Source organism: Buteo buteo, chromosome 9, assembly GCF_964188355.1.
Source record: "Buteo buteo chromosome 9, bButBut1.hap1.1, whole genome shotgun sequence".
Taxonomy (NCBI): Eukaryota; Metazoa; Chordata; class Aves; order Accipitriformes; family Accipitridae; genus Buteo; species Buteo buteo.
Window position 1 is genome coordinate 29263383 of NC_134179.1, and position 15727 is coordinate 29279109.

At 38.8% G+C, this 15727-nt stretch overlaps 1 protein-coding gene across 2 annotated transcripts in view; it reads right to left on the reverse strand.

Moving 5' to 3' along the window:
• The window catches only part of SNX9 (sorting nexin 9), a 64399-nt gene that overhangs the window by 14805 nt on the left and 33867 nt on the right, over positions 1-15727 (reverse strand). For both annotated transcript variants that reach the window (XM_075035925.1, XM_075035924.1), the window contains exons 5-12: positions 12068-12251; positions 11155-11308; positions 9672-9756; positions 8715-8840; positions 8303-8420; positions 5492-5622; positions 4002-4105; positions 1288-1391 (exon numbers count right to left, since the gene is read on the reverse strand). In XM_075035925.1, the coding sequence (XP_074892026.1) occupies positions 1288-1391; positions 4002-4105; positions 5492-5622; positions 8303-8420; positions 8715-8840; positions 9672-9756; positions 11155-11308; positions 12068-12251 (1006 nt within the window). The remainder of the gene's footprint in view (positions 1-1287; positions 1392-4001; positions 4106-5491; positions 5623-8302; positions 8421-8714; positions 8841-9671; positions 9757-11154; positions 11309-12067; positions 12252-15727) is intronic.

Genomic DNA, 15727 nt, shown 5'->3' on the forward strand with positions numbered 1-15727 from the left:
TAAGGGCTGGCTGTGACTTGTGCTTAACTATGGTGGTTTTGACCATTGCTTCTGTAACTACAAAGCAACGTTACTTTTCTAGTCTCATCTGAGGGGCCTTATTCCTTCCCCTGCCCTCCACTTCACCCACGGTATCATTTCCTAGTGAAGTGAGATCTGTACAATGTTAGAGCTGTGTCCCGTGTTAGACTATTTTTGACCAGCAGGAGGGTCAGTGACATGTTGAAGGAAACCCTCTTATTCTAAATTATTTATGTTTCCCCACTTTAAGTTCACATCCTACAGATACTAAGGTCTAATGTAATCACTACCAGAAGAGACTGGGCTTCTATACTTCCCATTCCCTCCAGTCAGACCCAGATACTCAACTGCAGTGTTAGATTAGAAAGCAGCGAAGAGCTAACTCAGGAGATGTACTTAGTCCCAAGTCTGAGGATAATGTTTTTTGTGGGAGTTAAAGAGAGGAGGAAGAAAAAAGAAAAGAAAAAAAAGGAAAGATGAAAATGGAGGGGATTTGAGGAGATCTATGTGATAGGTCTTTGGTCACCAGACACTACAGCCTGCCCTGAAGTGTTTCTTATTATGATCCTCAGCTGTAGTACCTGCTTCCTTTCAATAGCTGCCTTGTGGTGGCCACAAACACTGAACACTGCTGTGGACTAGGAAATTAGGGCCCAGGCAGAGTCATAGGGACTTGGTGTGAAGTTCTGCAACCCTAAATATCTGTGGGAAGGAAGAGACAAGATAGGAGAAAAAGAATTGGGCTAAAGATTAAGTTAGAATCAAGTTGTTTTTTCTTTCCTTCTTTTTTAAAAACTCATTTAATCTTTAAATCACTCCTGCTGGCATGCAAGAATCCTAAATAAGGGGTTAATAAAATGCAATCATTTATGATTTAATCAAATAGACAGGTCTACTTTGCCCATGTCACTAAAATGTAGATAAATGACAAATATATGAGAACAGGTCCCACAAGAACTTTAGCTGGATTACTAGAATTATTTAACTTTTAATATTATTAAACCTATGGGCAGGGACCAGATATTTCTGTTATGAGAGAAAGAAAAAAACCCACCACAACACAAAAACACAGACAAAAAACTTGCACAATTTATATTCTCAGACCCTGAAAACAGCCAGAATGCCATACAATTCTCACGATAATTTAGGATTTCTTTTAGTTTTAAGATGTGCCTTGGATTATGAACAACAAAAACAACAACAACAAAAAAACCCACAGAGAAAAGCAACACAGAAATAACTGCTGAGTTCAAAAGGGACACTTACGTCCTGTACACCTCTTCCAGTGCTCTTGTCCCACTGTCAGCAGCTCTTTAACTCCATCATCCATTGCTTTGGTGAACCTACCCACTGCATCACATTTCTGTTCTCTGTGGCATTTGGAAAAAGCAAAAAGAAAAAGCAGTTTAACAGATGCATTATGCTAACTTTAAATGTAATATTGAAATGTTTAGTAGTGTCAACTAGGTCTTAAAAAAAAATAAATCAAAGAAATAAATTAATTCCTTGAAATCTCTGCCATTTCACTGAGGTCAGAATTTCCCTCTTTAGAGACAGGCATTTTTCATTCTATTTTTCCCTCCCTCTGTTAAACATGTGGTACTGGACATCATTCTTACTATAGTTAGTTACTTTCAAAAAAAAAAAAAAAGGCTACTAGCTAAATATCTTCCCCAGTGAGATCAAATAATAACAGAACAGCAAAATCTGATTTGAGGAAAACACATCCCTAGAGCACTTAACACAAACAGAAGGACCCCGCATTGACAGGAAATTAGATGTTGAAGTAACGGAATTAGCAAAATTCATACAACAATGAACAAATATAAAGAAAATAATTGTTCCAGATATTTCAATAGAAATCTAAAATAGGTGAGTAAAAATTAATCTAGCAGTTCTTCTAGGGAAGTATATAAGCAAAACTTTTATATTATATTGACAATACCATTGTGTTCAGTAGTGTTATAGAGAAGGGGGGGGGGAATCAGCGATGTTCAAAAGATAATTCTGAATTAGTATGTGCCTTTTTACCCCTCTTTAAGCATGTTTTCATGCAGCTATCAAAGCCTTCCATTAACATAGACTGCATACACAGCAATGCTCTGTGAACTCTACAAAAGAAAACTAGACATATATTTTCTAATTTTCAATGAGAATTATTCAAACTGCATCAGATCTTACAAACACTCTCAGCCAAAGCCTGTATGAGACAGCTCTCACAGCAAGCAACTCTTTAGAGCCAGGGCAGCAACTCCAGCTGCAGCCCAACCACCTAGAGGCTCCCACCTCCCCACCGGCACCTCCTTCCCCAGCTGGAAACTCTACACAAAGAGTTACTTGCACAGAAACAGAATCTGGGCTTTCCAAGAGGCCCTTGTTTTACTCCCATTTTCCCAGTAGCAAACCATCTTTTAATTTTCTGTACTTCATACTTTAAGGTATCACGATCACAGAAAAAGTTCATGAACCAACACAGGGTTACCATCCTTTGATCAAAACCAGGACAACACAGGACTGCCAAAGTACTAGCAAAATTGTTTCAGTAAAGAGTGTCTTTTCACTGAAGAACCTAAGAACTACTGAACAAGCTGGTTTGTCCACTTACAGGAGTAATGGCTTTCAAAACTGTGTTCGTACACACTTTTAACAGCACCCCGAGATGTTCCCAGGCACTGGAACACGGTGCGGACATCTGAGGTGTTACAGCCACCCTTGCAATGCTTGGAGATAGGTCCCCAAAACCACCCCAGGTTGCCAGCCCCAGCCCAGGAGCCGATACCCTCTGGTGAGCGTTCCCCACATGCTGCTTGCCTGCCCTCACCCTGTTTGGGGACAAACTGTTTAGCAGACAATATGCTGCTGTTCCCTGCCAGGGTTCTGTATATAATACAGACTCACGCTCTCCTGCACCCTATGTACAAAATGCTCTCTCTGGTTCACCCCTTCAGCTTTTATACCACTGGGATTTATATAAAACCCACCACTTAAGGAAAGTAGTCAAGTTTGAAATCTGCATGTTAGAAGTGGAAGTGACCTAAAGATGTCCATCTTTTTTTTACTAGCGCAGAACTGCTACCACACAGCTACTATATACATTTTAATACGCACTGCATTACTTGGATAAAGCTTATGCTGGGATATTATTAGGTGTAGGTACACTACTGCTTTCCTAATATAAACACTTCTACCTAGTTTATCCACAGCTTCAGACACAAAACATCATCCAAGTTTCTATGTTCTACAACAGCAAGCAAAGCATGTCATGCATACTACATATCTTCTAAGAAAAATGATTAAGCCTGAAGGAGTGAAATAAGGCTGCAGAGTAAATCCTGTCTTCCACTCTATGAAACACAAAGGTCTACCACCAAGAGAACTATATATATATATACATACTTTTTTATATATAACATATACATATATAAAATAAATATATCCATTTCCCCTTCCAGATGGATACCTCAAAAAATAGTAAACCATTTAGAATTAAATTTGATAATTTAAGTCACTTTACATTTTTAATAGCTTTCCATGGATTCCAGATAGTAGAATCATACTGTGTGTGCATTATATACAAGTCTTTTATAGAAACATTGTTTTCCTTGATGGTCCACTTACAGTTATCCTAAGCTACTTGGTAAGTCTAGCACACTTTGGAACTGTTCACAACTGAAGGATTAAAGATCAAAATATACTTTCATAGCAATATAAAACATAACTCCATAGGCTCTGCTAGTACTCTATCTCATCAACTAGTTTTAAATAAATCTGTTTAGGATCAGTATTCAGCCAATGAAGTCAAAGAGACATCCCATGGAGTTCCAAAATCTTGTATTCAAACAATTTTTCAGCTCTGCCTTGATAAATGCCTCTTCAAATCCATGAATATATGTGCACGCTTACTAATCTAATTTTATATTAGCTCAGTATCTGTTGTATATCCAGATGCATAATGTCCATGCAAAAAGAAACCACCTTACATTTCTACCATGTCCAAGTCAGGAGCTTCCGGTTCCATGGTAGAAAAGATCAGGACTCCTACTGTTTCATCTTTTTCTGCCTTCCGCTTTCCAGTTTTCCACTCCTTGAGGGGAAGGAAAAAAAAAAAAAAAAAAAAAGGACAAAGTTTCACCACCAGTGTTCATGCATCTTTAAGGGCAGTGAATGAAATGTTTAGAAGAACAGTTAACCAATAGACCACCCATAAATTAAAACCTTTTAAATGAATATTTCAGTGGGGCCATGGTTTCTTAAAGCTTCCCCCCCTCCTCCTTGTGCACTTTGTTTTCTAGATTCTGGGGTCAATAGACCCTTCTTGCATATTACTGAAATACAGTGGAAGAGCAATTATATTCAGCTGTCTCTGCATACGTGGTAGTGCTGATACCAGAAGCTACTCAAGAAGATCATGAGACTATTATGCAATTGCCATACTAAGTTCTTAGTGGGAACAGATAAAAAGGTTAAAAATTCCACATGTATTGCAACATCTGTTCTGTTTGTATCAGTCCGTAAGTTAGATACTAAGAACTGCTGACCAGCTAGCACAATTATACAACTCTCCACAGGCCATCCAAATAGCACTTCACTGGGACTGCTAGTTACTATGGTACTAAGCCTCTACTTACAGTATCAGAGAAGAGAATAATTCTGGTTGGAAGTGACCTCAGGAAGTTTGTAGTCCAACCACCTACTCAGACATGGTCGGCTGTGACCTTAGTTACTCAGGGCTTTATGCAGTCTGGTCTTAAAAACTTCCAAGGATCATCTACTTTTTCAGCAAAATCTATGTGTATTTAGAACTATGACTATTTTGAGGAGAAAGCAGCAGAGTTTTCCTGTTTATTTCCTCATCAGTTGATACCAAAATTAGTAACAGAGCTGGAGTTCAGTCATGAATAAACCATTATTAACTGAATGTGAAGATGCTAAAACCTCTCAAACCATCAGAAAATACTGGAGGCGGGGGGGGGGAGGGCATGGGAATAGAAAAACAGCTGGTTATATCAGGTAAGACTGCAGCATAATGCTATTACAACCCATTCCTGCGAAAACTGTGTTTCTGAGGGAGGGGATTTTGTTTTTAAATATAATCCAGGATCAGACACATCCTAGATCAGCTACAAAGTAGCTTCTTTAGCGGGGCAGTACCAGTCAGAGGACCACAGTGATTACTAAGTGCAACAGAGACAGAGCAGGGCAACAGCCAGAAGAGTTTTTATATACATTCCTATTCCGCTAGAGGACCCAAACTCTATTGGAACAGCAAATAGCATGTCACACAAGCAACTTCATGCCTCATTATGATCAATGAGCTAAGTTAGTTAGTAAAGCCAGCAGTTTTCATCTCGTCACTACTGCCCGAAGGCTACAAAGCTGAACTCTTAAACTCGAAGGGGGATGTTGGTGTGGGGGGCGGGGAGGCGAGCAATTCCTCAACCTCAGTCTGTGTGTGAACTTTATTTCCTACCTTCTCATCTCGGAAATTGAGAAACTGCTGGAAAACTTCACTTTCTGAGACAACAGGATGGCGGCACATCCTCGTCATCCAAGCTTGCAGTCTCTCCATACGCATTTTGATAAATTCTTCTTCAAAGCGTCCTGTTATGCATTGAACAGTAATTGTTAAATTTCTACCCTAGTACTCTCAGCTTTTTTTTTTAATTAAAACAGAATCTGTAATTAATCTGGTGAGTTAACCATTTAATGACTGAGAACTTACAAGAAGGAAACATTATGCTGACAGATCAGAAGAACCTTAAGATACAGTATATTGGCTACTGACCAAGAGTACTCCTCCTTTTAAAAGAAGGTAGTCAGGAAATATTAAAAACCCATAACACCCACCCACAATTCAAATTAATTGGGGGGGAGGAGGTGTTAATAAACTTTCAGATAGAAACATTAGGTATTCAGATGACCCAAGAGAGAAGCTAGGCACAGGCTTAGAATGCAGATATTTTTCCAATACAATCTAGTAAATCCTTGGTCAACATAAGGCTCAAAAATGTTGGAGAAAAAGGAACTACTTTCCAAGTTGTCATGTCCTAGCTAACAAAGCATTTAAAAGTGGACTGCTCATATACAAATAGTAGATTTAAAAAAGCAGTATTTCCCATAAACTTATTTCTATACAGGTAAATGAATGTGTTGGGGAAAAAACTCAAAAAATCTCAATAAACCATATGTATAAACCAGTTAGAATACATACATGTAAGACTGATTTTTTTGGTAGTTAAGAGATTTTAACACAAAACACAAATTTTAACACAAACAAGTAACAATTTTTTTTTTAAAGCAGTAGTGCATCTTCACTGTATTTACAAGAACCTTTTAGTTTTAGCACAAACTATCTCGAGAGAATCTTTTTCAATCAAAAAAATGCATGACATCAGACTTCTAACGCATATAGTAAATAGGATGTATTTGAAAGGAATGAGAGATTCCTCCAGCACGCAACTCTTCTAATTTCCCATAGCAGCGCAGATGACAAACCTTGAGCACATGTACTCTTTCAGTATAATTCTACTGTATAGTTACTATGGCAGCAGCTCCACACGGTTGAGTTTTTTGTGGTGTGTTTTTTGGTTTTGTTTGGGGGGAGGGGGTTTGGTTGGAGGGGGGTGTTGTTTTTTTTTTTTTATTGCAAATATGGAAACTAGCAGGTAAAGAACACAACTAGTAAAAAATGGATATAGATACATTTCCTGCAACTTAGCTAGGAAAAAACAACCTTTAAAAAAATCAACTACTAGGAAGAGACTTTATATAACCTGCAGTAATACCTTGTCACGCTTAATCTATACTGAAACCTCCACAGCATTCTTGCTAGCGTAAGGAATGCAAGGCAGCAGGAACAGCAACAACTGGAAGTTGTGCTGGTCAGTTAGGCATATCATCACCAGCAAATCATGATCCCAAGCAAAGTCAGTCAATTTGTGAAGGAGTCTTACTTTGCCAAGACTAATGGACAGAAATACTTTTCTAGACAGTCTTCAAAAAGAAGCCTCCTAAACACAATGAAAAATAAGCACCATCTTTTCAGAGTTTCCCGTAATGTTTCAAAAAAAGAGAGAAAAAGAGAGAGAAAGAGGCATGCTTCCCCCCCCCCCGCCATGACACAAGCTATCCTCTCCCACAGACTCCAGAAGACTGAAATCCACAGGGAAGGTTTAAATGCGATGCCAAACTCTCGAGTCTTTTAAAATACAGTTACAACAAAATCTAGAGATCCCATCAGGTCTTCTGGTTTCCTTTTAGTACACACGCACATGTTTAAGCAAAAATACTGGTGAATTCTAAACATGAGACTAAGAGGAGGGGAGGAAGTCGCTTCCTCACTTTTCAGTTTCCTCGGCATCTATCCCAGTATCCACATCAATGCTCAGCTTTCTTCAAACACATCAGAGCTGCTGCATTTTCAGTGATGCCCACAGCCACATGGTTGGCGGCATGCCGGCTTTTGTATGTTTGTTATTGGCTGGTTGTCTTAAAGCTGTACAAAAATCTTACCATAAAACACACAAGTGGAAATAGGCAAAAAGTAATGCATTTTCCTCCTATACAGGTGGCCAATTCTCTTCTTCACAGGTACTCTAGCATACTCTTGTAGAAAGGAAACCAGAGACTACTGAAAACACACAGGCATTGCCATATTCACTTGAATGACTGAACTCATGAGCTTTTAAAGTGTCCAATCCCACTTTTCTTGAAGTCAGAACAAAACATTTCCATAAGCTTCAGAGTTTGGTCAAGCTGAACTGACATCAAACCAGGGCAGAATGTTACACAAATCAAAGATGTTTTCTAAATCAGTTTGTCAGGGGATGCTCCCTTTCCTCCAGGAGCTTTGCTTCAAAGCTCCTACAACATAACATTTACAAACAAACACAAAAGAAAAAACAACATGCACAATCCCCCCCTCAAAAAACATTTCTCCAGGCAATCAGCAAATATGGAACATAAGCAGTTATCTCTTCTTGTCAATATAAATATTCTTTTCTGTGGTAACTGGGGGCGGGGGGGGGAGCGTTTGTTTTTAAAAGTCACTGGACTAGATAAGTAAACCTGAGATCTGAAATGATGCTCTTAGTGCTGATTTTTTTTTTATCAATAGGCCATCACAACTCATCATAAATTCTGAATGGTGAAAGGTTGGGGTTTTTTTGATACCTTCTTTAAAAACAGTGGGAAAAAACAAACAGTAAGAAATAACTGAACCTTGTAAAAAAGTGATCTCCTTCACTTCCCATTTCATGAATTCAAAACTGGGAACAATTACCTGTTACTTGCTTGTCTGGAAGAGATGGGATTGGAATGGCTAATCCGAATTTAACCAGGAGACGCTCATACAACCAATCAAAGTGCTTGTATCTGTGGTTGACAGACCGATTAGTGTTCTGTAAAAGAAACACAACTCTGAAGTTTGACAGGCATCTACAGATAGTGACATGAAATAAGTGTGACCAGAATAGTAAATATGTGGAATGTAAATAAAATTTATGATTTAGAGCCTTAACCCTGTAATTACAGAAGAACTTGAAATGCTAGAACAAAGTAACTCTTTGGGAAAAAAAGTGTGACAACTGCCACTTACTCTTACAACCCTGTTACCAAGTCATGCAAACTGTATTATTTATATATACAAATGACCCATACTTGGAAAGAGAAGACCCCATTTCAGATACACTTACAGTGCAGGTCAACTGATATTCAATGTAGCTCTTGAGACCATACATTTTAGAACCTTTTTTGGGATCTGCCACGACACAGTCAAATGTAGAGGTAGGATAAACCCACATTGGGCCATAATCACCAATCTGTAAGAAATTGCAAATATTATCTTTAAATACATCATGTTGTACCAGCTGCAAACAAGGAGACAAACACTTTCTCTCTTCACTTGAAAGTTTCCATTGATTTCAGAGAGAGCTTGACAGTCAAGAAAGAGGGGTTTCTCACAACCAGAGATGACTAACCACAGTTGTGTTTATCTGATTCTGATTTTTACAGTTCTTCCCAAATAGCAAAAGAGTGGTAAATTCTAGGGATTGCTACTTCAACTACATTTCACCAGAACAGCATATATCTAGAAGAGTTTGGTTTTTTAGATCAGAAGATGACCTGACCATCATGACTGAATATTGCAAACCTTTATGCATGTAGTTCCTATATACTAGATAACTATCTAGATAACTAATAGACACTGTAATGGATTTGCTCTGCCTCCCAATCCCAAAAAAAGGCTTTTTTTCATGATCACAAGTAATGCAGATCCAACACAAGGAAAAAAAAGTTCTGAGAAAAAAAAAAAATCAGCACACTTAGAAGAAAGGAGGAGTTAGGACTTGACCCTGAAAAATCCCTCAATGATATATGATTCTGGAATGTAGCCTACTACAACTTTAAAATACTTAAAAGGTACACAGTTCTATTATGATAGTTCTATTTCTAATTATATGTTCAGTATCTGTTTCTTCTGACCCAAATGCATATAGAAACCCTGAGGCTAAATGTTAAGTTGGGGAAAAAGGGAAGGGTGGGGAGCATAAAAACAAACACCCACAAACAGAACCAAAACAAACCCCCCCCAGCCCCAAAACAAACCACACCACCCCCACACAAAAACTACACACACATCCCCAGCTTACAATTATGGGAATTTTCTCTTTGGGTTTTGCTAGCTGCTTTGCCAACAGATACTGTTCCATCCCAGGTTTTGCAAATCCAGGAAATCTAACAATAAAACAAAGTGGTAAGTTACCTGCCACAAGAATTGACGTGGGTTACTTAAACAACCAACAATTTGCCCTGAAAAAGCAGAAAAGTTTTAGCAACTGACCTCCAGCTTTTATTTGTGTAATACAGGCCCCTCCTTCCAAGGCAAAGTAGCTATTTGTGCTCTGCAGCCCATCAGAGCAAACATAACAGGATGACACAGAGTAACATCTGCCACTCCCCTGCAGTCCACCCTCTCTGGAAATGCACACACAAACACACAGGCACATGTACACTGTTCTGCCTTTTCAGATGAGAAGTCAATCAGCTGAAAGAATGCCAAACTGCAGATTTATCAAGCACTTCTAAATATGAGTTATGTTAAATAATGTATCGGCCAATCAGAAAGAAAACCACACACACACACAAAAAAATCACTGTAGTGTCCTAAACTCTGTGTAAAAAGCCTTACAAAAAGCAAATGGTGGCTCTTTCTAATTAGGAGGATACTTAGCCCTTCAAGTACAGACAACCTCCTGCCTGCTTGCCAAAACACAAGGAGTAAAGTAGGGCTTACTTCACAGACAAATAATGCTCTTAAATAAGGTATGTTTATGCTGGTTATACTCAATGGGTTTGCAACAAGTAGATGCCACAGTGATGCAAAGGTACGGTTGCAAAACTGGACAAAGCCTCTGCTGATGGACTAAATCAACTGTCTCTGCATGACTAGTTATTAATTTTAGTTACCTATCCGAAGAGACCATCATTCTACAATCCTTTTCCACTCTCCCTTCATCCACTTAAAGATTACCACACAGCAGCTTCTCAGAGTAACAGTAGTTTAGAAGAAACAAACATTAAGTTGTAACATGAGATAATGCTAGTATAATCCTGACAAAGCTTCATGCTATTGTAAAATTGTTATCTAAAACTCAAGCTTTCTGTGGCTCAAAAATGAACCTGGGTGATGCACAGACACAGGAGAGCAGAACTTTTCCCCACTCATAGCAACTCAAATTGCTCCCGAACTCTGGGGCAGCATGTCCGATCAGTCTCACCGTATGGACAAGCCATCCATCACCTTTCATTTTCACTAAGTGCACATAGTGTTAAAGACAGTTCAGTTTTAAAGACCAGTACATTCAAAAGTTCAGACCTTGCAAAAATGTCATTTGCCTGTGTAACACCTCCAAAAATTATACAGCTTTGTCACATACTTTCAGGCTTTCATGTATCTGTGTTCTCTGATCACACAGGGAGAATGCTGAGCTACAAATCCATCTCCAATTTTACCCCAAAACTGTAATATTTACATTGCATATTTCAAGAAGGTTGAATGGTCACACATTTACACATCTTGACAAAATCCAATTCTCTTCAATATATACACATTTGCCCCGCATTTTCCATTACTTGTTAAGTGGTAACTTCATAGCAGCTGCACGAGAATTTCCACGCTGGACCCCCCCAGCCTCTGATGCCTCAGTCTCTTTGTAACCAAGGTAAGACGGTGAAGTTGATTTTGGGTCATCCCAGTCATCATCCCAATCATCGTCATCAGCAGCGGCTGAAGTACAGGAGGGGCAAGGAGGTAGGGAAAGGAGAAAGTTAAATATTTTCTCTTTAAGAGCAGAAGCAGCTACCTCAGCACTCATACACAAATAATCAACAAGGTAAATATATTAAGAGCTAGTTCAGCCTTCTGTTTTATGATTCCTCCTCAATTACCTCTATCCCCACCAAATTCAACCTGCGAAACACTACACTAGAAATGTATTGGGGGGGGGGGGGAGCAGTGGGTAGAAAGAAGAGATGCTAGTGTGTTAAGATTAATTCAATACTGTTCCATATTCATAGACTCTACATTAGCATTCCCCAGTTATGAGTTCTCTTAATTTAGGCCTTTACTACAAAAAGTTAGAGAAGCCTTCTGAAAGGCTAGCCACTTCCTAAAGTTCAGGATTTAAGAGATTACTTCTTCACAGACCTGAGGGCACAAATTCAAGGGTGTTTAAATTCCAGTTACGCAAGCTGAACAGCATGCCTGAGAATAGATCATGTATGCACAAGACTTTGCCTTGCCAGATTTCCATGCAAGTTTGAGGTATCTGTTACAGTGGATCCAATTTTTCTTTTTAAATTTTATATAAAAAGCCCCTATTATTTTAGTGTCCTGTTTACACATGTGCCAACATGCTACTAGGAAGCTGGTTTTGTTTTGTTTTTTAAGTAAGCCATATTCTATAGTTACAAAAGATTAAGCAATTCTTACCTCTACTGTCCACCTACTCTAATGTATTAAAAAATAAGAGCATTATTAGCACACCTGGTCCTTGATATGCCTGTGGATGACCAAATGCTGTGGCTGTCTCCCAGTTATTTGAAGCACTGTTCCTCTGGCCAGCTGCACTTTCAGGTTTTGTCGCCCAGCTGTCAACAGTGTTTCCATTATCCCAGTTCCCAGACTTCCCAACGTTCCAGCTGGACCAAGGATCACTGGCATTGTTCGCCTACATAGTATAAAGACAAAAGTAAAGAAGAAATTGCTGAAGAAATAAGCAACAACCACGTACTTTCTTCTTGAAGTCTTTGATCTCTTCCTGATAGGCTATGAGTTTGCATTCAGTACTTCACTAATTTGATTTAGGAGCAGCTGCCAAATCTTACGTTCCCAGCTACACAGCTCAAATGCACTAAGCACCTGGAAGAACTGATCAGCTTTCCAGCAATGTGACACCAATACATACTAATAAGAATGTTACATCTCCTCAGGGGAAATTAAACTATTTGTTCCAACAGTGTTAGGAAGCACTCTTACCCATGGTAATTATTTTACACCAACACCATAAGCATGGTGCATGTGAACTATTAATCGCATAAAGCCATGGACTAATTAGCACATTTAAAACAGAAACTCAAAAGTCAAGAATTAGGTTTTTTCAAATGCTTATTTTATCAGGCTCAGATTAGTGGCTTTACTAAAAGCAAATCATAAATTACCCACCCACACCATCACTATTGGTGTGATAGTTAGGGAGTTAGGGCCAGCAACCTGCTCAACTTCCCTGTCAGAGCTTAACTCATTCACACCGAAGACAAGGGAAGGAAACAAACATCTGCCAGGGAACAGTCTGGCATCTCCCTGTAGGCCTACTCTCTCAGCGTAAGCTTCTGGTGAAGGTAATCACACATACCCTTCTGCTGATGTGGTTGTGGAGGTGGAAATGTCTGCTCTACACTCTTTCACTGACATGTCTCTAACTACTGCATCAGTTTGTCAAGTTCATCTGTCAGTAAGTTGGATTAATAGCTTAGCATCCTGCTCAGCTGCTTGATTTTAACACTACACTTTGAAAAAAGCATTGACTAGTTAAGTGCAGTCTACTCCAGACACTTAGTACAGAGACTAGCTGGCAGAAAGGAAAAAAAAAAAAAAAGCACACAAATCAAAACCCACACCCCCAAAGTGTAGGAGGAAGAAGAAGTGGAAGGAAAGCAAACAAAGCCTACAAAGCTTGTCTTGTTCAGCAGAGGGAGAAACTGAGGTTTGTAAAAGGAAGTCTCAAAACCTACAGAAGCTGGTGCATTATTTTTATCATGAAGCAGCATATCAAAGAAGGGATGCCTAATATAAATGAATTGCTATCAGACTATAACATTTCCATGAATCTTAGAACATTTGCCAGCACAGAAAATTTAATAAAACTCCCACTAAAAGCCAAATTATTCTCTGCAAAAACGTTGTTTGTTTCTTACACAAAATACACACAAAAAAGGTACAGCTACTCCACATTCCATTTTTCTCCGCTAAAAATTATCTCCTCTCATTTCAATTTTGAGATACTACTTAGGAATAAGAGCTCTTGCTTTAGTTTTTCCTAAGATAAAGTCACCTGACAGTCATTTCAGACACTATCAAACCTTTAAGACTTGAAAATACTGTTGATATCATGTAACATTTGTTCTTTAGGTACAGAATCCCCAGGATCTGGAAATTAAGACCAAGCCCCCAAGCTGTGGGGAAATCACCATTCAGAAGACTCATGAGAATCAGTGAGTCTCTAGGAACTGATGAGTTAGATTATGTGGACAGCTTCTATACCAATAGGTTGGAGGATTTTTTTTTTGTTTTTTTATTATTTTTTTTTTAGGATGAAACTGATGCAAGAACACTACTCCCTATGGGAGCAATATCATTGAGGTCTACTTAATTCTTGGATAGCTGATAATGCAGCGCTACTCTCAGCAATTACAAAGAAGTTGCTGGTAGCTTATACCAGCCTGCTCTTCCTATGATGTTCACCTGATAAGAGTTTATGTAAAGAGAAATAACCATACATGCCATCAGTCAGAGTTTATTGTCTTTCCTAAATGAAAACACATATGCTGGGGCCCAACCACATGGAAAAGTGTGCCCGCTCCTAATATAACTTAGAGCACCTAGAAAAGAATAGTTTGCATAAAGTTCATTTGCCTATACTTCTGCAATACAAGTTGTGCTGATTACTGGCAAATGAAAGCCCAGAAGTGGGATGATTGCCAAAAGGCTGAGTAAAGTTTTCCTCTTCTCTGTAGTTCATGTGAAATCTGGTACATGTGACTATATTTCTCTGTAGTTGAGGTGAAACCTTAAAATCTGCTGCAAAACAAGGGGAAGGCAATAATATTAACACTGGGTACACTACTAAAGAATGACTGTCAAGAGCGATCATCACCAAACTTGCAGACAGTTGCTGATATACACTAAATGCTGTACAGCAAGGGGAAATGGATTATTTAAATTGCTCTCTCGGATGCCTTATCTCTATGAAGCACTATTCAAATCAGAAGATTTTACTTTGGAGGTGTCCAAGAAAGCTCTGGGGTAAGCTCTTGCCCCTCGATGTATTGCCCACAAGCTATAAAAGGGGTGGCATATGCTATTCCCACTCAGCTCCTTTCAGCCAAAGGGTCCGCATTTCTTTCAGAGGCACTGGGAAAGAGGGTAAGAGATGGGTTAGGAATGTAGATATAGACAACACCTCTCAAAGAGCATTTACAGGTCTCCTTTCATCTTCCTTCAAATGTTTGCTTTATATGCACACACACTGTGGATGTTTCTAAGTGGTAGCCAAAAATCAGTAAACGTGGAGAAGGGTTCAGGAATCAGGCCTGCCATCCTCAAGGTGTGATAGCACAGCATTTATTAAAAGGGTAGTCTCAGCTCCAGTCAGCAGTTCTGTGGATCTCAGCAGCTGACAAATTCTGTGCAAGAAGCCATTCATGTGGCTTAGCTCTGGTTGAATAAACCCTAATTAAGCCAGCAAGTATTTTGTAAGTGATTACATTACATATTCTCACACCTTTAGTTTTCTATAACTGAAATTGATAATCCTCTGATCTCTCTTTACTCAGCACAAAAAAAGATGAAGACTCCTTGCAAGAAGGTATTATTTAGTCAATATAACTTGATACAGCACACCTAATGATCCAAGTATGCAAGCAATCTCAAATGCAAACACACAAAAAGAAATGCCACACCACACATAATTAAGAAACTAATCAACCTTCAGATGAAACATTGCATCTCTTTGCTCCTAAAGGTAACGTCAAACAAGTACACTGAGATTAAATTCAAGGATAAACTTAAAGGCAGCTGATTTTCCCTTTTGTAGACTATTATGGACTTGCTCGCTTCTATTGTTCTAGGAGAAAAACCACCACAAAAAGGTTATTTGGGAGGAGGCATCAGAGGGAACATATTACTAAAGATTTTAAGAGTCTTCCATTAAGTGCAAATTCAAACTCACTATAGAAACAGACCATTACTGGTGGGGGGCTGGGAGAGGGGAGGAGAAGTCTAGTATGTTTTTGATGATCTAATAATAGCTGAATGAGAAAAAATTCCACCACAACAGGAAAATCCTCAGCTTGGGGGTGGAATGTCAGTATCTTTACCAAATGAATCATAAATTAAATAGGAAGAAGTGACTTCTATGCTATTTTC